Genomic DNA, 24,380 nt, shown 5'->3' on the forward strand with positions numbered 1-24,380 from the left:
ACACACAAACACACATAGACATGGCAGTGGTCACAGTGCTTTACTGTTTATATCAGGAAGCAGCTGTGTTTTAAGTCACATGGCGTGCTTTTGTTTCGGTCTGAATGCCATGTGCATCATCAAACGCAAAGGGCAGATACAAACATACATAATCCAACCACACTGTTCCACATGGGAGAAGCGACGCAGAATGTATCGGACGAAACCAGTATGTTATTTATCCCCACTGAAAGAGGAAATGAGGCCTTAAGCAATTAAAATTCTTCGGTATGATGGTGTCAGGTCTGTCAGGTGAGCACTGCAGGACACACAGGAGAGATAAAAGAAAAGTATCTCCCAAAATCTCCATTTTGCTCAACTTATGTATATGTAAATGAACCAAATACGCTTATATAATGAATTATATATTACACAGGAACCAAATATTATTTTATTAAATTACTTGAAAATTAATCACTTACACTTAGGACAACCCTAAGTGCCCTGTAGATGCAGGATACAGTGGCTCACAGGGTATAAATCTGTAGCGTGGCTTGGGAGCAGTAATCTCCTACAGGGAGGTAGGGATCTGGAGACCCAGAGGATTTCACTGAGTCTCTGACTGGAGGGCAAGCACACATGAGAATCACATATGACTACACAGGACTGGGATGGAGAAATGTTCAATAGTCTCTCGCATGCGTGCAGCGAGAGCTCTTCTGTATTTAGCTACTATGATTCATAGAGTTGGATAAGAGCTCCCTACTGGTGTGAGTGTGAGTGTATGTGTGTGTCTATCTGACTGTATGTGTGTCTGAGATTGAGGGAGTGTGAGTTTACCTTTCCTGTGGGGGTTGAAGAGAAGTTAAGAATTTTGAAATTTATGGGAAAGCTAAATATAGAGCCATCTGTTTATCTTTTTGGTTGGTGTTTCTTTGTTTCTGCTTTACTTGTCTGTCAACCAGCTCATCCACAGTCTTTAATGTGGCATGAAAAACTGAAGGTGAACTAAACTGGAGGCTCTACCAGTGTTAAGCGGCATGGATGAATATTTAATACCAGAGATGATGGGGAAAATATCGGGCTTCTTGGGATTCATTCAATATTTATCACACATTATAATGTTATTTAAAGAAATAGCCTAAATCTGTGGTTGGCAGCAAAAATAGTGTGGCAAACGCATTATACAGCACCCTGCCCTTACCATAGGGAGAGTCCAAACAGCCTGATTTCCTGGTGACAAAAGGCTCATCACTCCAAATATGCCGGTGGTACACGGACACATAGTGAAAACAGAATGCCACACTCACTTATCAGACAACTTTAGTCTTTGTTCAGGTCATTACTTTCTGTTAGACAGTTTTTCAAGGACATCCTTAATAGTTAGTTACAGCAATACTCACTTCCCTCAACATATAACTAGCCACTGCATAAATGTATTAGTGAAATGTAACAGGGTTTTGTAAAGCAGCATGTACTGTAGGGGCCAACTGCTTTGTGCCAGGATAAGGAAGTCGACTGATTCAAGCACTTCTACATTTGAGTCATTGCACATTTGACCTTATTAATCATTATAAACTAAAAACAAACAAAAGTGAGGAAACCTTTTCATCCCCTTTCAGGCATGTCAGGATAACAACACCACACAAGGTATACTGTGATTCACAGAAAGAGGATATGAGCATACAGTTATTAACCATGCAGGCAATTGAAAAGGCCAGCCAAAAGAATAGGAATGACTTATTGAATCCTATTCCTATAAAATCAGAGAGTAGAGTGACCTTTGCGTACGAGTATTGCACAACCTCCAAGCAGGTGAAAAGAATTATAAACAAACATGGGAAACTCCTTGAATGTGATCCCAGTCTGAGCTACTTACCAACCAAACCCCAATATTGTTTTTAAAAGGGTAAAGTTATTGTGACCGCCGCACAGCGAAGCGGCGGTCATATAGGTTTAGTCAGATTTTTTTTTTTTTCTTTTTCGCATGTCCAAATTTCCGTCAAAGATTCCCGGGACACTGAAAGACCGGGGTAGACGAAACTTGGTGGGCATGTAACCCCATATGGATAGCATGGAACCATCGTTTTTCATTTTGATCTGTAGCCCCCCCGCTGTACTGGACCCCCCGAAAGGAGGGTAGGGCAGACACAGTTTTCTGTGAATATCTTGAGAACTGTAGGGCCTAGGATGACCAATTTTGTGTGTCTCCAGGGGTCATGTTAACCCATTCCATGTGCACACATGTGCATAAACAGATACACACGCACACACATACATTCACAGTAATCATACGTATGACACATACTCACACAGTAGACATATGCACGCATGCATGCACATGCACAAACACACATACACAGGCAAACACACAAGCACGCACACACACACACACACACACACATAAACATAAACGTGTACACGCACACATGCACACAATTCAAGAATTTTTCAGAATTATGAACAGGCAAGATGGGGGGTGGGGTTGTATAAAATTAATTTTACATGTGAAATCTATGAACTAATCATGTTTTGGTACTTGTTGTCTAGCAGATACCAGGGAGAATTGAGTGTGGATAATGCAATTTAGTGAGACAGTTAGAATCATATAGGCCTTTCAGCGTGATTTATTTTGTGGAAAAAATGTGCTGGACTGGGTGGCGGTCATATTTTGTACCGCTCTGCGGTACATCTAGTTAAAGATTTAGTAGTCAGTTCCGAGAACCTCCAATTACAAATTGGCTGACTAAACAAGTTTATGATAATTATAGGTGCGGCAAGTGTTTACACTGCTCAAATACTTTGGACACTAAAACATTCACCCACCCTTTTCATTGAGAGGGTAGAACCTCATCTAGGGGAGGGGGGTTGAAGGGAGGGTGGAAACAATTGCTAAAAAGGAAGGCCTATTGGATTCACAAACTGAATACAGTCAAAATATATGGACTTAATGAAAAGCAAGATTTGAGTGTGTTTTTGTGATCTAAAGTACTGCCCTTCAATTTTGAAAAAGTCTATGATGACACTTTAGGGATTCTGACTATGCTGGACTATGTAGAAAATTATCTCTTTGTATATATTTAAACTAATTGTGTATATGTAAATGTGTTGTTCATGAACTTGACACTGTCTATTTATTTACAAATTCTATTTTTGCATTAGCAATGTATAAAAACGTACAAAAAGAGGAACAAATTATATGTAAATATCACCCAACAAGGTCATGTGACACTGAACCTGATTTATTTGCCTGTGGGAATGGGGGATGGTGCAGAGCAAACCTGATGAAGCGCTTAGCGAAACGCATTGTTCGCTCCAAATAAAACAACTTTAAAATAGTGATCAGTGTGCGGTGACATTGATCTTTCACTTTTGGGTAGTAGCCTACATATCGGATCGCCCTCTATTACCACCAGTCCCGTGTTTCCGTCCTCGTACGTGTAGGCCCATGTGTCCCTTCCTATTCATTTCTATACAAACCAAGACGACGGATTCCTAAAGAAACGCAAGCACGCACACCATAAGTGTATCTAAATTAGCTATGTACCAAAAATTACACTTTAGCGTGACTCGAAGAGCTATAAACAGTCTTGTAAGGCTGCGTGTACAAATCCTCTTGGAGCTCCAGTGAGATTTTGAGGTAGCGACGAGAATTCTCCGTTTATGTGCCGTTGAAAGGGTGGAAGTAGACGACCCACCAGGCCAGAACTAACCTCCGAGCGCAGGAAACAAAATCGGATATTTCAGGCAGTAAAAGGCCTGGTAAGAACCAAACCAGATGTTGTTCATCTACACACCTATGGCTACTGAAAAATGTAAGGTTCATTTATCAAATGTTATTTTGAAGTATTAAAAAACATTGTTGTTTTAGAATTTTCGGACGAAATGGGTGATAAATGGAGGTGTTACGATACTGTATTTAAGTTATGCTATAGTAATAGAACAGTAATTCAGCGTTTGATTAGACAGGACTCTTCAGACATGCATGGAGACTTCTAAAACTTCCAGAATAAAAAAAAAAGTAATAATCATTTTCTGTAAGACACCAAAAGCATTGTAAGATGAGCATTCCATAAATGGGATAAAAGTTTCCGAAATCCCTGCAAGACTTATGCAAGTCACTAATGGGAATTAAAAGTCCATATAATTCACAGCTGCATATGCCAGATACTGGTTATTAAAATGAGTCTCTACACGCTATGATTTCCCTTTCCGCTCCTGTCTCTCCCTATATCAAAAAGAGAAATGTATGTATACATGTTTACATTAAACAACTTGAACAACTCTAAATCCCAGAATAGGATGCCTTTGTAAAAATAGAAATCATTAATGTGAGTTCAGTTAGCTGATTACAGTAAACACACTACTCAGAGCACAATCCATCATTGACAGAAACACTTTGCTTCAATCTCTCCCAAGGCACTACTGCATATACTTCGGGTTCTGAGCTATCCAATTAAATTCGAACTGATGTAGCAAATAATAAGGGAGTTTGTACTATTAAAAGTGACAGATAATTAGGCTGCACTTTTTTTCTCTCAGCTGCTGACGGAAACTTTGCTTCTCATAATCGTCTTCACCTTAATGCACCACAAAGTCCTCTCCCACAAATCTGTTAACATTTTAACATTGGTTTGACACATTTTTCACATTTTCACACACTCTTTCAAAATGGTGAACACAGATATTAGACAAAGACACACATACATGGTGACAGATGTTTACTTTCATGATAACATTAGTGACCATGAAAACTTTGGCTGGTTTCTAAAGAATTTACTCAATTGATCTGTTTGTGTGCTGTATAACAGAGGTGTTTGCAAGCGTAAGCGTTTACATAATTCTCTGTAAGGGCCAGTGTATTTTGCAAACAAAATGTGTTATTTTGGGCAGCAAGTAGGCCTACCTGTTTAGCACAGGGTTTTAAAATGTAACTCCAGGTGTTCCAGCAGATAAGAAAAAACCTCAGTCAGCATCTGCATTTACGTCATTACTAGGAGAGAGTTTGGATGACTGAAGCGTTTGGAACACTTAACGGCTCTGTAGCTATGTGTTTCTGTTTGGTCAAATGGGTAGTGGTGGGAGGGGAGATGGGTATGTTTGGTTTGTCTGCAGTAAACACATTCACACACTGACAACATTTGCCAGAGTTAAGCTATTGTCTGTAAGCTTATTTTAGATACACACACACACACACACACACATATATATATATATATATATATATATATATATATATATATATATATATATATATATATATATATTTTAATATATGTGTGGTGTGTGTGTATATATATATATAGAGAGAGAGAGAGAGGGAGAGAGATAGATAAATCTATAGATATAGATATATATAAATAGATAGATACATACATACACATTCAGATATTTAAATGGTTTCAAGATGAGAAGAATACAAGCACACTTGAATACAGCTTGTTATTATTATTCTCAACCCATGGGGCATGGTATTTGTGCAATATGCATGATCGTATATGTTGAGTGTGTTCACTTGTGTGTTCATGTGTATGTGTATGTGTGTGAGAGAGGGGGAGGATGATTGTTGCAAAACCATAGTTTCCTCCTCTTCCCTCTCGGGCGAGCAAGCGAGTATATCTCTGCAGCAGCAGTCTGCATTCAGTACTGGATTCAGCCGCACACTGCAACACACTGCACCTGCTCTGGAGGCAGCAAATCATTTCAACAGGGGTTGCGTGTGTGTGTGTGTGTGTGTGTGAGAGAGAGAGAGAGAAAGAAAGAGAGAGAGAGACAGAGAGAGGGACAGGAAACTGCCTCAAACTGAGAGACGAGCTCATCCTCTCACCTCTGTGCTGACTGCAAATGGCTTTCCGTCTTTGCATAGCTGACGTCAATGCAGCCCCACAGTAAGGGCAGCTAGAGGAGAGGAATTGACAGAACTTCACGAGAGCTGCTTCTTTTTCGCTGGAGTAGGTGTGCCCGTATCCGCGTGTCTGCCTGTTAGGGGAAAGAACAGGCAGCTGATGACATGTCAGGTGTATCGGTAAGCATGGAAGCCTTCCTATCAAGCTTCTGTCACACAAATATGACGCAGTTGATGTATTGTCAAGTTTTGCTTCGCAAAGTCTTGCAATGCCTTTAGAGAGAGAGAGAGAGCAAACATACATTGCATCATGGCAGAGTGAGCTGAATTTTCACGCTGACTCACTGATGAGGCGGCAACAGGGCCGATGTCAGCCTCAGGGCCGATGTCATCTTGATCTGTGACTCCTGTACATTCTCTAAGCGGCTCGCACGCAGTGTAGGTGGACATCAAGCACGTTGGTAGGTGTGAGGGAGCCAATAGATAGACATTCCACTCTGTGAGAGGTATGACCAATACGATTTGGAAAGCCTTCAGAGTGGTCTTGTTTCCCTTCAGCTGCTGGTAACTCTGTTTATCTTTACCTGCGTGTGTCTGTCTGTGTCTTTCTTTCTCCAGTGTTACTTTGTTGGCAGGCTAAGACAGCATTGTTACTTTATTACTATTTTACTCCGAGGCCGCTTCGGTATACAGGAAGGGGCCCCCTCCCCCGTGTGAAGCAGGCTATTGTGACAGTCTGTGGGGTGGATGTGGTGTGCCCTACACCGGCTGTATGTAGGCTATTTTTGGAAGGGAAAAATAATAGTGCACAGGAGAGTGAGATATAAAAGTGATGTGGAACAATGGTTTTAGCGTCAGACCGCTTTGTTTGCCTTGTAGGTAGACGCTGAAGGTAGAGTTTTGAAATTGTTGTCTCGTCTGTAAATAGTACAGGTGCTGCTGAGTGATTAGATGTAGATTTTCAAAAGGGTTTATGTTTCTATGGATATTGCAACAAACATCATCATAAACAAACACATTTCATACAAATGTTCTCTCTTCCACCCATAAGAACAGAGCTAACTAGCAAAACTCTTGGGAACCTACCTCAAACATATGCAACCCCAAATCAGACAAAGTTGGGCTGTTGTGTAAAATGAGAATGTAAAAACAGAATGTGAAATAAGAAATAAAAACAGAGTGTAATAATATGCAAATCTTGTGAACTCATATTAAGTTACCAAAAGGACACAGACAACATGTCAAATGTTGAAAAATACAAATTTGACTATTTCATGGAAAATATATGATCATTTTGAATTTCATGTCATGTTTCAAAAAAAGTTGGGACAGGGAATGTTTAAAACTGTGCTGCTTCACCTCTTCATTTAACAAAATTCTGTAAATGTTTAGGGGTTGTATATCTTTAATAATGTGATTTAAATGACTACTTATAACATTTTGGGACAATGTTTCCAAATTGAGGAAATGAGTAATGTTTTACTTAATATGAAATTTACCGTACAATCATATTGAGATCACACTGAGAGAAAATAATGTCTACTCTTCTGACTAACTGTCAGTGTCTGTGTTTTTAGTGCGATAACTTGAGAGACTAAAACTATTTTCTTTGTTTCACAGATAGTCATTGACACGCACCAAAGCACACCTGAAACTCCTGAGAGCCCATGGAGAAGCTGACACAGAGGGATCCTCACCTCCCAGCACGCTGCATCAACCTCTAGAACCGGTCACTTCTGCTTTTCCTCGGTTCCTCATGTGTGGTTTCTCCAGGAACACCACACAGTTACCTCCCCCAGAGACCAGAGCGGATCTATGCTCACGAATGGAGACTCAGACTTCACAATGAGCAGAGCTCTGAGCCGAAAAACAGAAGACAGCATTATCTAAAGGTCACCTTGAGAGGGGACTGCTGTTACTTTGAACAATCTGAGGGTCCCAAAGGACAGTCACAGAGCCACTGCTACATGGCACATGAGAGACGCGTGTCTGTGTGCAGCATTTGATCGTCAGCTCCAGTGCAAACTCGCAGAGCAGAGAGACCAAGCTGAGATTTATACTGTAGTAGTGACCACACAAAGGTTCTAAAACTGAGGCCTTTCAATATCCTCGGACTGGCCGCCATGCAGTCAGACGACCTCTTCATCCGCAAGCTCCGCCGGCAGAGCCCGCGGCCACCGCTGGCCACTGTCACCTTCGATCCGAAGCGCGACAGCAGCGGGATCCGGACGCGGGTGGTGGCCGAGTGGCCTCCTCGGCGGGACGGTGAGGGCACGGAAGGCGAGGGCGTGACACCGAGCCGTGCGCTCAACCTGCGTTCAACCTGCCGCAGCCACATCATGCAGCGCAGCAACAGCGACGTGACGCTGGGGGACCTGGACTCAGCCGGGAAGTCGTGCGGGAAAGCGGCACGAGCGGCCGGGGCGGAGAAAGCTGGCTCGGGGGCATCGGGCGACTCGTCGGTGGTGCTCCACCGCGAGTACGGCAGCCTGTCATCATTGGAGAGGCAGATGCGGGGGCTCCAAATGCAGGGGCTCCACGGGGACGAGCACGGACCCCTCAGCCCAAGTGCCGAACGCTTCAAGGACCCGCTGCTGCTGCTGGGCTTGCAGCCTATACCGACAGAAACCGACGGCGCAAGCTTGTCCACTGCAGCTTGCGGGGAGCCCCCTAAACCGGCCAAGCCCCCAAAGCCAGACGGGCTGAATAAGCGTCCCAAGCCCAGCCACGCGTCCCTCCTGCCCCCGCCCGGGGTGTGCGACAACATGGCCGGTGGCTCATGGGTGCGGAACTTCGCCCACTACGACGTCCAGAGCATCCTCTTCGACATGTCCGAGGTGGCCTCCAACCGCGACAGCATCGGCCGCAAGAAGAACATCACCTCGGGCGCATCAGCTGCATCGCAGCTGCGGCCTCTCAGCCAGCCAGCCCCAGCGTCGCCCTCGCAGGGCAGCGGAACTGGAAACAGTGGCGGGTGCGGGACGATGGGCAGCAACAGCAGCGAGGACGCCGATCTGTTGGGCCTGCTGATGGACGAGGGTGACGGCAACGACAACGAGCTGCTGCTCAGCTGCCCGCACTTCCGCAACGAGGTGGGCGGTGAGGAGCAGGTGGGGCTTGGCAGGACGAGGGGCCGCTGGGGCCCGTGGCGGAGCCTGCTGAGCCCCAACGATGCTGTGTCCGTGCTGGAGGAGCCGCGCGAGAGCCATGTGCAGCAGCAGGTCAAGAGCAACTACTTTATCGAGCACGCCGATCTGGGAGCACGCTACTACCACAAGTACTTCTACATGAAAGGTGATAGTTGTGTACACGAGTGTGTGTGTGTGTGTGTTTGTGTGTGTGTGCCTGTGTGCGTGCTCCCGTTATGGGTGTGTGTGTTTGTGTGTTTTCTGCGCATGTGTGACTATGTGAGAATTTGGTTTCATGACTCAAAATGAGGTTTAGCAGAGCAGTTAGATTTACCCTCCTGGGTGAATGTAGGTGTTTGTGTGCGTGTGAGTGTGTGAGTGAGTGTGTATGTGTGATAACTTATGCCTGTGGGTTTGCAACTTCAGTCGTTGCTTCAGTCACTTCCCACAGCCTTGACTGGTATGTGACAGACAGCCTTTGTTGCACATGAGGTCTGGTCTGCTGCATCTGTGGCGTGTCATGGAGGGGCTTTGGTATATTGTCAGCTACAGTCAAGTCAGAACCTGAGGATGTGAAACTGGGACAGAGGCTGTTTTCAGCTGCAAATATTTTTGTGTGGTGTGTGTGTGTGTGTGTGTGTGTGTGTGTGTGTGGTGTGTCTGTTCAATGTTCTGGTGCCTAAAAAAACAAAGACTTCAATTGTTTTTCATCAAGAGAAGACACAAATATTCCACACATACATTTTTTTCTAGATTTCCTTCCATTATTGATCTTTTGCCAACACCATAATTGTTTTTCAACTGTTAGCTCCCAGCTGTCTGCTGTGTTTACATCCATACCATTAAAAAAAGGTCTAACTCTCTGCCTTCTGACACAAGATCACCAGAACTTCTTTGGCGTGGATGATCGGCTTGGCCCAGTGGCCATCAGCTTCAGAAGGGAAGAGAAGGAGGGTTCCAGTGGAGCCCAGTATAACTACAGGATCATCTTTCGCACCACTGAGGTGAAATGAAAATAGAAAACTACTGCACAAGACACATTGTATAAGTCTGACATTATTTACACCAAATGCTCTCTCTTTCAACTGACACTTTTCACGTAAGGTATCAAGGCTACTCACTTCTGCAATCCTATAACGAATCCAGCCAAAGATGTCTTCCACCACCAACAGCGGGCTATATTTGCACTTGCTGGATTCAAACTGTAGCCTAGACCAGTGTTTTTCAACCACTGTGCCGGGGCACACTAGTGTGCCGTGAGAGATCATCAGGTGTGCCGCAGAAAATTACCCAAATGTCACTCACTGGTCCAGAAAAGCAACTGTTGCATCAAAGAATTTATAACCACATGCTCTCATTGATTGTATGATTGCACTATTTGTGGTATGCAGGCATTGTACAATGGGGGCCCCATATCCAGTATTCACAGAATCATCACATATCCAGTTCATAACAACAATTAAATTAGATATAGTCACCTACAAATGAAACAGAGGGCACTTGTTTTATTGAGCAGGTCTTGCATAGAAGCCATAATAAGGCCATATCTGTGTATTATTTGAAATTTTAGGCTATGGTATGTTTATTTTTTCTTCACACAGGATGTTAGTGTGCCGTGGGACATTGTAAGTGTCAAAAGTTTGCCGTGGCACAAAAAAGGTTGAAAAACACTGGCCTAGACCTACTAATACCTCGATGAGTAGCCTAAAACCATATTCCACACAAAATTATTCTGGCTAAGATAAAAAGATAAATGACTCCAGAGCAATAGCCTACGCTGAGGATATTGTGGGCCTACCTCAATACTTATGAAGACAATTCTGAATTTGGTATTATTTTCGTAACACATTACATTAAGTCACGTGAATAGCACTAGACCTATCTCTCATGCTAACTCGCGCGCCGCTGCACCTTTTCTGTCCAGCTGAAGACATTGCGCGGCTCAATCCTGGAGGAGTCTGTTCCCTCATCGGCACGGCACACAACTCCTCGCGGCCTTTCACCCAAGAGGCTGCTGGAGTTCATTATCCCCGAGCTCAACCTGCACTGCCTGCGGCTGGCCTCCACGTCGCCCAAAGTCCGAGACACGCTGCTGAAACTCGATGAGCAGGGCGTGAGTTCCCCATCCGCTAACCTCTGACATTGTTTATTGACCTTTACCATAACATACCCAGTAGAAAAATCAATAACTATAATACAATCATATCATATAGCTTTAAACTATATAACTAACTATAACATACTATACTACTATACTATAACATAACGTCATATTTCTATATCCTTGTGTAGTTAAATTTCCAGAGAAAGGTGGGGATAATGTATTGCAAAGCAGGACAAAGCTCGGAGGAGGATATGTACAACAACGAAAGTGCAGGGCCGGCCTTCGAGGAGTTCCTGGACCTGCTGGGAGATCGAGTTCGACTGAAGGGCTGGGAGAAGTATCGGGCCCAACTGGACACCAAGAGTAAGTTGCAGGGTGATCACTGTGTAATGTGATAACTGGTTGAACTGTGTCATACTTACACTCAAGATGGATGTTGACATTCACTCTCATGCGTTAAGGCAGTGACAGTCAAAGGCTTGATGACAGCCAAGTGCAGAGTCATCCTGTTCTGTATTTTAAAAAAACAGTGTTTTGTACATAAAATAGAGCGCCAGGAATAGTGCTCAGTGTTTCTAAAAATGATAAATGGTGGTGCACCTCGCATAAGCCTGTCAGTGAATGTCAGAAGTGCACTTCATTTTTAAGCAAAGCAGCCAATTTGACTTCAGATATTTGAAAAGATGTTAACCCATCCAGGCATATTCTAAATACTGAAATGAGTGTGGCATTGGGCATTCAAATGATTCACACAGTTGAAAAAGAAATAAACAAGATGTAAACTCAAGAGGCCTCCACTAAAAAGGTGTTATGCTTCCTAGCTCTACAGTCCGCCTGTGTAGTGTTTAGTGTGTCAGGTCAACCTGCTCTGTGTGTGTGTGTGATTTGGTTTGTCTCCCCCCCCCCCAGCCGACTCCACGGGAACCCACTCACTCTACACGCGCTACCAGGACTATGAGATCATGTTCCATGTCTCCACCATGCTTCCCTACACACCCAACAACACGCAGCAGGTAATTAACCTCAGCCAGTTGTATATAAAAAAACACCACCTGTAATTAAAGGGATGTTGCTACCCAAAACAAAGTGTGCCTGGGAGTACAATATTGTTCTATGCAAGCTACTAAATGAAATTACACAACAATGCACAGCGTACCCAAAAACACAAGGTTTTTAACAATACACAAATCTGATAAGCAGAGGGGCATATGACTTTAAATAATCCAGGGGAGGCCTGTGCTGTTCATGATAAGGATCTCTCTCTCCCTCTTTTAAGGACAGCAAAGTAAAATCCTGTCATTGTGCATTGATTGTGAAGGCTGCGCTGTTAAACCGCACTTGCCAGGGGAGACTTAAACTTCAATGGTGGCACTCGGGTAAATGCCTCTTTGGCTGCCGACCAAGGGGAAAGTAAAATCTATTAAAGGCTGTCCGAGTGTATGGCACGTTGCCTTCGCTGCGCCCCTTTGCCTGATGGGCATGCTGCGCCAGTAGAGCCCCGGCTTACTGGAAGCGACCTGCTCCTCAGGGCAGTCGCCTAGTCGCCCAGTCTGAAATATGACGCACGGCACACAGTTAGACACGCAAAGTCCATAATCAGCAGTGGATTGATTTACTGCACGCTTAACTGTGTTTCCTGTGTTGGTGTTTACCACTCACTCTCTCTTTTTCTCTCTCTCTCTCTCTCTCTCTCCCTCCCTCCCTTCGTCTCCCTGTGTCTCTGTCTGTCTTCCTCTTTTTGTCTTTCGGCTTCTCTGTGTCAGTTGCTGAGGAAGAGGCACATTGGCAACGACATTGTGACCATAGTCTTCCAGGAGCCTGGAGCCTTGCCTTTCACTCCCAAAGCCATCCGGTCACACTTCCAGCACGTCTTCATCATCATCCAGGTCCACGAGCCCTGCACAGAAAACACCTATTACAGGTAAAAACAAGAAAGCTGCCATGATTGGTGTCCCTGTGATTATACATTATGAAATTCAAGGCTGTTTCTTTCAAACTGCTGCCCCAGTATGGGCCAACAAAGTGTTAAAATATTTATAATTTGAAGCTCTGGTATATTTCTGTTCTATTTTGTACATTGTTAAACCCCTCTCTCTCTCTCTCTGTCTCTCTCTCGCTCTCTGTCTTTTTTTCTCTCTCTCTCTCTCTCACACACACACACACACACACACACACACTCTCTTTCTCACTCCCACTGTCTCTCTCTCTCTCTCACTCTTCCTTTCTGTATTTTTTTCTCAGGGTCGCTGTGACGCGCTCCAAGGACATCCCACTGTTCGGTCCGCTGTTTCCCAAGGGTGCTCGCTTCCCGCGCTCGCCAGCCTTCCGCAACTTCCTGCTGGCCAAGGTGGTGAACGCGGAGAACGGCGCTGAGAAATCGGAGAAGTTCCGTTCCATGGCCACGCGCACGCGCCAGGAGTACCTGAAGGACCTGGCGGAGAACTACGTCACAACCACGCCCATTGACTCCTCCACCAAGTTCCCGCTGCTGTCGCTGGGCGGCAAACGCAAGGACAAGAGCAAGGGGGCGAAAGGCGCGGAGCTCCACAGCGCGGGGGCCCTGGTGTGGGCAGTGACAGCCGGGCAGGCTGGTGGGGTCATCGGAGAGCTGGACTGCCCGCGGCTCCCGTGCCTGCTTGGCGTCTCGGCCGAGTCGGTGGTGCTGATCGAGCGCTGCTCGCGTCGCGTGGTCTTTAATAGCTGCTGCCGCGACGTCATTGGCTGGAAGGCGGTGACAGAGAGTGGGGCCAAGAGCGGCCCCTCACTCGACATCTTCTACGAGAGGGGCGAGTCGGTGTCGATAAGCGTCCCAGAGAGCCAGGTGGAGGACATCAAAGAGATTGTGCAGCGACTGGAGGTGAGTACACACTCTCAATGACCCCTAATTTAAGGTCATTGCAGGTCAAAGTCCAAAGTCAGTCTATGAGCAAAGTTCTCGTGCATAAACTAACTGTATCAAGTGGCGTGACCCACCATGTTTAGCTGACCCACTGCTGTTTGTGCTGAGGATATTTTGTCATGGTGTTAAATTAGCAAATAGATATCACGCTTTAGTTAGATCTCAGACTTTTCCCTTCGCCCAGCAGTTAAATTAGGGTCCAGAGTCTTTGTGTCTTAAAGCCATGTCTAGCTGTGCGTTTAAATTAGTTGTTTTCAGTATAGAAACACTCCTGTCAACACACACTCACACAGACACATATACAGTATAAGCATGAATAACCATAGCACATTCACAGTGTTTTTGCCTAACCACCATGTTTATCTTTGTTTATATTTGTTAAATTAGTTTTTTATAAAAACACTCCCATCACACACACACACACACACACACACACACACACACACACACACACACACACACACACACACACACAGAGGCATCACTGTAATTTGCTAAGCATGTGAATAGTCTCCACCACGTCCCTGTAATGCTTGCTGAGCTCACTGCTCTCCTCACACCCCAGCTGGTGACCCGGGGCTGTGAGGCGCGGGAGGTGATCCCACTGCGTGACGGCGTGGGCCAGCCAGGCTTCCTGATGACGGAGGAGGGCTTCGTGACGGAGCTGCAGCCCTTTGGCTACGCCGAGAGCGGCGGACTGCAGCGGGGCGCGCGTGTGGTGCGCTTGTGCGGACAGCCCCTTGTGCACCTGGGCCCAGAGGAGCGCAGCCGCCTGCTGCGCACCGCACACAAGATCCACATTACCGTCATCCCACCTGACGAGAACGGCAAGCCCCGCAGGTGAGCGGCCTCGCAGCAGTGTGGGAGTAGCTACTGTTTACATGTGTGTGTGAGTTAGTGAGTGTGTATGTGTGTGTGGGGGTTGGGGTGGGGGGGAGGCGTACAGGTGACGTTACAGCTGTGTTAGATGTGTGAAGATATAGAAAGAGCTTAATAGAGAAAGGTTTGGCTGTTGGTAGTTGGTTGGAAACAGGTCTTAATGTTTGCACGCACTTTGCTGGAATGCAGGCATGGAGCATTTAACATGTGAAAATAGATCATTGTATACAATATAACAGTATCAAAACTGGCACAGGCACAGACATTTCCCTTGCTCTAAGCCCAGTGGAAAGTCTTTATCATTAGAGGAACTATAGCTGTTTTTATGCATGCCCTCTGTAGGACATTAGCATTGCCAGTGTTGCCAATGCAAGCCTGGTTTCTAGATTCTACACACATTTTGTGGTGGTAATGAATGAGTCATTGGTCCTCATGCAGACACTCCATGATGCAAGAGGTCAGGGTGCAGAGATTCCCTGAGAATGAATGAGGGGTTGGAGATGTTGCTGTATTTAGCGGATGGATTGATGGTGTAGAAAGACAAATGAGCAGAGTGGTCTGGGGACAAAGGATAAGGAAGGGACCATAAACAAAGCGACCCCTGACAACAGCGATAGCATATCTCCGGCTGTTGTATACAATGAGGAGGAGAAAGGCATTAAGGTGAGCCTAGGTGGAGAGAGAGAGAGAGAGAGAAAGAGAGAGAGAGAGGAAGAGAGAGGAGCTGAAGAGCTCAGCTGAATGGTGTGGGTGGGAGAGGGTAACACCTGGGGAGGGGTGGGTGGCAGAGTGAGAGAGTAAACAGATGGAGTCAGGAGTCAGGCACGGGGTCATGCAGAGGTCACAGGCTCAGCTCAGTTTATAGCGTCGACGGCGGCGTTGGGTTAGCAGGTAGTTCATTTCCACCAGTTGGCTAGCCACCAATCAGCTCTGCTAATGAGGCTCCATGATCACGCTTCGGCAGGTAGCGGCGGCCGCCTGCCTCCATTCCGTCCTTTTGATGTCGGGCAGATAGACGCCGTGCCAATGCAAATGACATCCTCCTGGAGCTCTGCTAGCGAACGCTCCCGAAGAAATGTGTGGACTGAAAAAAAGAGAAAGAAATTGGACTAAAAAAACACACAGATAAAAATGTTGAGAGATGGAATTATATTTGCAGTCTGGCCCTAATGCAAAGCGATGTGTCATTGCCAAAAATATATTTAGAGAACCATTTCATTAACAGGGGAATGCTCTTAACCAGCAGCAAGATGAATTTAGAAAACTGTGTCACCGCTGTTACTTCTGGTTCTTGACAGACAAGTGGCACTTCCTGCATTTTAAAGGACAAACTGTTTTTTGCGTAGTGAACGCAGTTTATATTGTCAAAACCACACAAAATCAGTTCCTCTTTCTATATTCTCTAAAGCTTTTCATGGGTAACCTGTGCAGAGACGCAATTCTTTAGAAATAGGAACAGAAAGGTGATATGATTTACAGTAATGGCTTAATGTGGGTGTTTTTATTTGGTGTGTGTGTGTGTGTGTGTGTGTGTGTGTGTGTTTGTTTTGTGTGTGTGTGTGTGTGTGTGTGTGTGTGTGTGTGTGTGTGTGTGTGTGTGTGTGTGTGTGTGTTTGATGACCGTAGGAGCTTCTCTGAGTTGTACCAGAAGGCGATCCAGGACGCCGAGGCCAAGTCCGGTGAGGGCCAGTCAGGTGAGGCCTGGGTGCTGGACGAGCGAGAGGATGAGGATGAGGAGGAGGAGGAGGAGGAGGAGGAGGAAGAGGAGCAGACGGTGGGCGAGAGGGTGCAAGGAGAGGGCAAGGAAGCCGAGCCAGCGGATCAAGTGGACGGGACGGACGGCAGCAGCGGTGCGGTCCCACGGCCCGGCCCCACAGGCATGGACCTGACCAGCGGTGAGGGAGGCCCCGGGTCCCTGCTCTCCCCACCCAGCCTACCCCTCCTGAGGGCCACCTCCCTGCAGGACCACCCCCTATCCCCGGCCCCAGAGATCACCCCCTCCGCTCTGACGCGCAGCTACTCCCTGGAGAGACACCCACCCGGCCAGGACCTGCTTGACGGGTATGGCAGCTTCCCCCCTCCCCTACCCCACTCACCCTATGCTAGAGCAGCAGAGCCCCACCCCACACCCTCTCCTCTCTCTTATATCACCCAGGGCTACAGTGTTCAGGCGTGAGCTGCTATGTGTAAGATTTGAAAATAGGCAATGAGACTACAGTATACATGGCGTCCTCATAAATGTCTGATAACTTCAGGCACAGATATTGGTATTGCTTTAAGCCCTGAACACCATCAAACAGCTTCTAAAGCCACGTCACGTGTTCCCCTGCCATTACCACCCATGGAGGTTTTTTTTCTGGACTTGATTAGTGAACAAGGCAGGCAGCAATCAGTCAGTAATCAGTAGGAATGTTTGTCTTTCTGTGTGGGTCTTTTGGGGTGTGTGTGTTTTTGAGAGAGAGACAGAAGAGGAAGAAAAAAAATTTTTTCACTGTATGCTTGTCTTTTATTGTGTGTGTGTGTGTGTGTGTGTGTGTGTGTGTGTGTGTGTGTGTGTTGAACAGGCATGTGTATGACAACGTAGCCGTGAAGGTGGACAGGCACATCTACGAGAACCCTGGGGAGCTGATGGATGCCACGCCTGACCTCATCCTGGCTGTCAAACCCAAGATGACTCTGGAGGAGGACGGACAGCAGAAACAGGTCACACACACACACTCAGACACACACACACACACATACACACACACACACACACACAGACACACACACACACACACACACACACACACACACACACATACTCACTCTCTCTCTTTCACACACACACATACACACACACACACACACACACATACACACACATGCAGAGTGAGTGAGAGAGAGAGAAAAAAAGAGAGAGAGATTGAATATATTGAGGGATAGACAGAGAGAGAAAGAGAGAGAGAGAGAGGGACTCATACAGAGAGAAAAGGAGAGAGAAAGAGAGTGATGTGATTTCATACATTCACCTTATGGGCGTATTGGCAGAGGAGAAGAGGAGCTGCGTTTCCCCTGGAGCTCTGTTCCTCTTACTGTAGTGCTTCATTAATGTGTAAGACGTAGCACGTCACCAGCTCTGTCTGTCACTGATGATGACTCAATTCAGCCTTGCCACGGACGCTCTGCCTCTTCCGCAGCCAGTTTAAAATAAGACCTTTAATCTGTTTCGCTTTGTGTAGTACAACCTGGGTTGTACAAAATACCAGAGTTTATTTCCTGCTTTTGGCGGGCTTCACAATAAAGGCTATTGATGGACAAACAAACACATACACACACACACAGGAAATCTTGATAAAGCATGAAATAGGCATGGCAATATCAGAACATTTGTGGTTTTCATTACAAATGCTGAATTATCAGGTCCATTTCAGAGCTGTGTGTCTGTTGTAGTTATAGTTTCACAGTTGTGAAACGCACACAGCTCTGGTGTGAAGATGTGTCTGTCAGATAGCCGGTATCTGTCTCCTTGGTCTCTTTCCCATCAGAGTGAGATTGCAGAGTGTCTGGCTAAGAACCAGTGGAAATGATAATCAGTGACTAATTTGACAGTTTGGTCATCACTCTTCGTTTCACTGCTAAATCCCTTGAGTAAATCCTCTTTCACTTGTAAATATTTCCTAATGCTTTGCCTGCCATTATTTGATATTGAGCGCAAAAGAAGTAGGCTTTGTAGGTTGAAAGGGAGCCGTTCTCCACAACTCATTACAAACACTGTGTTACACAATACTGGCTCACATTCCTGTCTGTCTCTGTCTTTCTCTGCGTGTCATGCAGTTTGGCTTGGATGAGCTGAACGAGGAGAAGGCGTCGGCCAGCAAGCCCACTGCCCGCTCCGAGTGCATGGACCGAGCTGAGCGCAACTCCAGAGCCATGAGCCTGCACAACTCCATCACTAAGAGTGAGTTCCCTCTCTGTCCCTCCATCTGGCCAGCTGTCCTGTTAACGCTCATTTATGCTCCCTTTTTGTCCTTATCTGTAAATTGTCGTTAATCGTATCTATATGTTGAGCATAAATAAGCCTAGCATTTATCATTTAGCATTTATCAACTCCAACTTACGGCTCGTCCCCTACTCTGTTCTCTCCTGTTCTATTCCATGACCGCTCAGGTAATATCTGTCTATTCTGTGGGTCATAAATTGATACAGATGTTAAAGTGAATAGTTTTGATAGAGAAGAGCTGCTGTATTTGGTCAATTTAAATGAGAACCACCGATGTGTGTGTGTTTAGAGATGTAGTCTTTGTGGGTGAGAATGTGTCTCCCTGGCTTCGATTCTGCTGTGATGTGAGTTTCTTTGTGTGAGTTGTTGACAGGGTTAGCAGCAGTGGAACATTATCATATGGTTGGTAAATGTACTGTAAGTGGTGGTTTTGGTGTGCACAGCAACAGCACAGACTGCAGTGGGCAGAAATGTGTGTGCCTGTAACTGAACAATACCCGTGCTGCCCAAAATTGTGTAATTGAGCCCATCTTTTGAGCAGCATCAGACCCTTTCTCCCCTAAAACCCCCCTCTCCACATAATCCAGCCCCTCCCCTGTTTCTCTTTGTCCCTGGGTCTTTCATCTCCACTGCCCTCGATCCTCTTACCCAATATTGTTCAGCACCCCCCGACTCCACACACACTCACACAAGCACACACACACACACACACAAGCACACACACACACACACAAGCACACACACACACACACACGCACACACACACCCTAGCCCCTTGTGCTAGCACCCCCACCAGCTCCAGACTAAAGGAGAGACAGATGGGGGCAAGCAGGGCGGGGTGGGGACTCAGACTGCCCCAAATCAAGGGGTCCTCTGGGCCATCTGCTGCCCCTCTGCTGGGGCGGCCCCCAGGTCCGCTCCCCTCTCTACCCCAGACCCCCAGCCTCCTCCACTGCTGCTGCTGCTGAGTGAATGCTTGAACTGGCGTGGAGGAAGTGTGTGTGTGTGTGTGTGTGTGTGTGTGTGTGTGTGTGTGTGTGTGTGTGTTACTGTGACTGCCTCTCCACAGTATCACCACCGCTCTGCTGACAGGCTGAATAGACCGTGGTGCTGTTGTTGACTGCTCCTCATGGTTGAGGCTGGCTGTTCTGCTCTCAGTGTGAGCTGAAAGTGCCCTCTAGTGGCCGTATGTGGCTACAGCCAATTTTGGTTTGTTATGGAGTGATGTAGGCGTTTTTCTAAGGATAACAAGATTTTGTTCTGAACGTAATGCACTTATGATCACTGCATTCTATCAGTAGCATCAGTAAGCATCTTTCTGTGGAACTAGTCTGGAACACCTGTTCTCTTCCACATTTCATTGCTCATGTGGAAACATTGTATTACTCTCCTGTAAATATCATAACTTAAACATGTGTGTATTTCTTCCCAGTTCTTTCAGAGACAACAGACTCTACTGAAGAGGAATGGCAGTCCATTTCTGACTTGGCCACAGCCTGTCGAAGCATCCTGGAGGCACTGTCAAGAGAAGGTAAGATGTGAGAGGAGGGTAGCGTTTAGAGGGAGCCAGGCATTTGTTTCATCCTCTGAGATGGAGCCCATGAGTAAAGCTGTGGAGAAGCAGAGAGGTTGTTATTCTAGAGACTTCATTTCCTATAGTTTTCTATTTAATGGGCCATGTAATGAGACCTCTGCAGTGTTTCCTCTCATCCTTTTGTGTGTGTGTGTGTGTGTGTGTGTGTGTGTGTGTGTGTGTGTGTGTGTGTGTGTGTGTGTGTGTGTGTGTGTGTGTGTGAAAAAGACAAACTTGAACTCATGCTTGCACCATTGGGTGCTGCAGTGTGTGGGAGGCTCAGGCGAGTGTGTGTGTGTGTGTGTGTGTGTGTGTGTGTGTGTGTGTGTAGTGGGCCCCTGTAGAGAGTCTGACTAACACTGACTAATCCCCCCTCCACCCCCTGCAGACCGGAATCCAGGAGATGGAAGCCAGGCCTCCGCTGAAGCTCACAGTCTGACCGGGCAGTCCGATGCCAAGCTGAGGGACGTCAAAGATAGGTGGGCTCGCCGTCTCTAGCATGTGTCGGTCACTGGACTATGACCACCAAAGCCTTAACCTATGACAGTTTCACTCTGAGTCAGTGTGGTTGGTGACGACAGTGTGGCGATCATCATTGTTTCTCATTAGTTCTCTTTACCTCCCTCCTCCTCTCTCTGTGTCGTGCACACGCTGACATATATCTATATACTGCACATGCACATATTATACTATTATATACATATGCATACACACACACACACACACACACACACGCACGCGCACACACACACACACACACACACACACACACACACACACACACACACACACACACACAGAGCTACTAACATCCCAGGATAGTCTGACTTGATAGGCCAAATGCATTGGCTTGATAACACTGACTGGAAATCAGACAGAAATCAGAGAGCAAATAGCATAAGGGAATAGGTTCACCCCAAGCCCACTGTATTAGAGGAGGTGATTTCCTCTCTCATTCTTATTCCTGCTCACCCCCACTGGTGAAGTCCCTCCATGTGCCCTCTGAGTCACTCTAAAGGCATGTCTCTGGCTCTGTCTCTGTCTAACGCTGCCTGACTCAATGGTTCCGTCTGTCTCTCTCTCTCTCGCTCGCTCGCTCGCTCGTTCTCCCGTGGTCTGTGGTCTCTAGGTGACCCGCCTGGAGTACTGGACTCAATCTCTTCTCTGTTACAACAGGATCTGATTCAATGATGGAGCTTTCTGTCTGTCTGCCTGCTTGCTGTCTTCTTCACACGCGCAACACACACACACACACACACACATACACACATGTGCGCATATAGAAATACATACACACACACACACACACACACATCCCTATGTCACATAATGTTCCTGTCTTATTACTGTAAATTATATTATATACGGGCTGATCCAGATTGGCCAATCAGATTAAATATGCATCCTCTTCTCTTCTCTTCTCTTCTCTTCTCTTCTCTTCTCTTCTCCTCTCTTCTCTTCTCTTCTCTTCTCTTCTCTTCTCCTCTCTTTCCTCTCCTGTCATATTTCCTCTCCCTCTCTCCCTCTCTCTCTTTCTCTCTCTCTCTGTAGTGACTCTCCTGGCCACCTTGAGGAGAAGGTGTCCCAGCTGGAGGACATGCTGAAACGGCTGCAGGATGACCTCCAAAAGGTACTGCCAGTGCAGATGGTCAACCACAGCCCGACCCCTGACCCCCATCACAGCATCCTGCCCGCCCAGTGATCCCCCCCCCTTCCCTTCTTCCCACCGCCACTCGTTTCCCTCTCCAGACAACCCCCCCCCCCCCCACCCCACCCCCACCCAAACCCTTCCCCTTCCCAATCCCTTGAAGCCCACCCCTTCCTTACCACCTACAAACCAGACCCTGATTGCTACATTACTGAGCCAATCAGACAGAGGGATATAGTGGTAGGGCGGGCCAAGCAAAAGAAACCTGTCTTGTCATTGGGCAGGGTGAACAGAGGAGATGATGAGAGAAGATGGCTGGAGGGACACTGGGCAGCCATGCTCACTCTCTCAACACTAAGCGACCAGTGGCAGTCGAGGCAAGTACACCACGAGCATTTCTCCTCCGTTGCGCTTCAAAAACAAAAACGAAAAAACAACCCACCCCTATGTCCTCCTCTTCAATAACACATCACCAGATTGCCTAGTGAGTAGAGCTACTAAAGCACACCCTCACACCCACACACTCACACACACCAAGACAAGCACTCCTAACATGCCGTGGAGTATTGGAGAGCAGATTGGATATGAGCAACCTCCCTCTGTCATGAGAGACACACCAACACACACACACACACACACACACACACACACACACTCACACATTCCCACAGTTCTACCAGGTAGGGCGTTGAGGCGGTAGAAACGCAGTGACGAGAGACTAAAAATACACACAACTCATCTGCAGCCCACACGACTTACAAGAAAAAGCTCTATGCTCAGGAGGCAGCTCCCCCAAGCTTTTACACCTTGGTGCTCAAATGGGAATGACAGAGAGGCGAAGAGAGAAAGAAAGAGAGAGAGAAAACACAGCACCATGTATTTTTTTAAAATCCCTCTCTCATTGGCCACCAGGTGACACTTAAGTAGCTAAGTCATTTCCAATTCAGCAATAGGGCACGGTTCCACTTTCTCGCACCAAATTTCCCCCGAGAAGACACAGTGTCAGTGGAAGACCACTGCTAAGCAGGAGGCCACAGTATCCAATCTAGTGTGCAAGGCTCCAAGGATTTAAGTGCAAATGCTGTTCTCCCCACTGGGTTCCTGAGCCACAGTTCTAGAATCCGGCAAACCGAACTTCTCTATAAGAACTCCACAGCCCTCTAAAGTGCCTCTAACAAGTCCTAACCCACTTCCTCTTCCCTTTATGGTGACTCACCATTAACATTGTATTATCATCAATCGAGAGACACATATACAGGAAATATCACATGCATATTACGAAATGTCACATGTATATGTTATGAAAGACCAATGAGGCATTATGCCATGCATGTGTATGGACTTGGTCTACCAGAGGAGACTGTATGGGACAGTCTGTTTCGAGGTCATGTCCACTGGCTAGCCTGCACCTGGGAGAGTGAGCACGGTTGCCCATGGAGGGTTCCACAGCCCTTCAGAACTAAGAGACTCCATTGCATATACAGCTGGCCTAGTATACACGTAACCTGCTCAGTGGATTTAGCACTAAAGAATTCTCTGACTGAAATCCAAACATCTAGCAAAATGTCCTCCCTCAAAGCTTCTTTTCCTGATTGTTATGAAATGTCTCACATAGCGGGGGGCATTTTCTCATACATTTCTCATGCCATCCGTCCAACGCGCTGGCAAGGGTTAGATTAACTGCCCAGATTGATGATAATACCCATCTAACCTCATCTACTCTGTCATTAAGCTTCATCTACTAAGAACTCAGTGATCAACCAGTCAGTTTCCTCACATGTCAGAGCTACATACGTAAGACATTGCCCTCCACTTGTACGTTATGTACAGTTGGACCTTATATTGTGAATTTCCCTGAAACTATGGCATGTAAATTACACTATGCCATACAAATTACCGGTACACTATGGCATACGAAATCATTTATTGTAGTAAATCTAAATGGAAAGCATGGAGTAAATGGTGAAAAGCAGTGATTTGGATACGCTGCCTTAGATAATGGATTTGACCCCTTAAAGCTGCTGACGTTTCCTGTAGCTCTGGTTTGTCTGTCGTGTACCATCTCTCTCTGTCTCCCCATCACTTCATTGTCCACTTCCTGTCCACTTTCCTGTCCGTGATGCCCGTGTCCTGGGTCCTGCTCATTTATAAAGCCACGTGTCCCCCTTCCTCTCCCTGTGTATAGATCGGACAGGAACGGGGGTGACCTGGCCTAAACTTGTCCAGTTCGCTCTTCCTTCCTGTGAGAGATCACAAAGGAAAAGGAGAGAGGACAAATAAGCTCTTTTTTAGTGTGTGTGTGTGTGTGTGTGTGTGTGGGAGGGGTGTGTGTGTGTGTCAGGC

At 46.4% G+C, this 24,380-nt stretch overlaps 1 protein-coding gene across 5 annotated transcripts in view; it reads left to right on the forward strand.

Moving 5' to 3' along the window:
* The window catches only part of zmp:0000001168 (signal-induced proliferation-associated protein 1), a 44,979-nt gene that overhangs the window by 14,931 nt on the left and 5,668 nt on the right, over positions 1-24,380 (forward strand). For 3 of the 5 annotated variants that reach the window (XM_048230925.1, XM_048230919.1, XM_048230940.1), the window contains 14 exons: positions 7,445-9,118; positions 9,832-9,956; positions 10,877-11,065; positions 11,245-11,419; positions 11,966-12,069; positions 12,820-12,977; positions 13,298-13,913; positions 14,521-14,795; positions 16,461-16,895; positions 17,399-17,537; positions 18,651-18,774; positions 20,249-20,347; positions 20,778-20,868; positions 21,941-22,019. In XM_048230925.1, coding sequence (XP_048086882.1) covers positions 7,948-9,118; positions 9,832-9,956; positions 10,877-11,065; positions 11,245-11,419; positions 11,966-12,069; positions 12,820-12,977; positions 13,298-13,913; positions 14,521-14,795; positions 16,461-16,895; positions 17,399-17,537; positions 18,651-18,774; positions 20,249-20,347; positions 20,778-20,868; positions 21,941-22,019 — 3,780 coding nt within the window. In that variant the 5' untranslated portion in view covers positions 7,445-7,947. Of the gene's footprint in view, positions 1-5,647; positions 6,005-7,444; positions 9,119-9,831; positions 9,957-10,876; positions 11,066-11,244; positions 11,420-11,965; positions 12,070-12,819; positions 12,978-13,297; positions 13,914-14,520; positions 14,796-16,460; positions 16,896-17,398; positions 17,538-18,650; positions 18,775-20,248; positions 20,348-20,777; positions 20,869-21,940; positions 22,020-22,321; positions 22,415-24,380 lie in introns of those variants that run through there. The other 2 variants (XR_007192132.1, XM_048230933.1) reach the window with 2 other exon arrangements.

Source organism: Alosa alosa, chromosome 2, assembly GCF_017589495.1.
Source record: "Alosa alosa isolate M-15738 ecotype Scorff River chromosome 2, AALO_Geno_1.1, whole genome shotgun sequence".
Lineage (NCBI taxonomy): Eukaryota > Metazoa > Chordata > Actinopteri > Clupeiformes > Clupeidae > Alosa > Alosa alosa.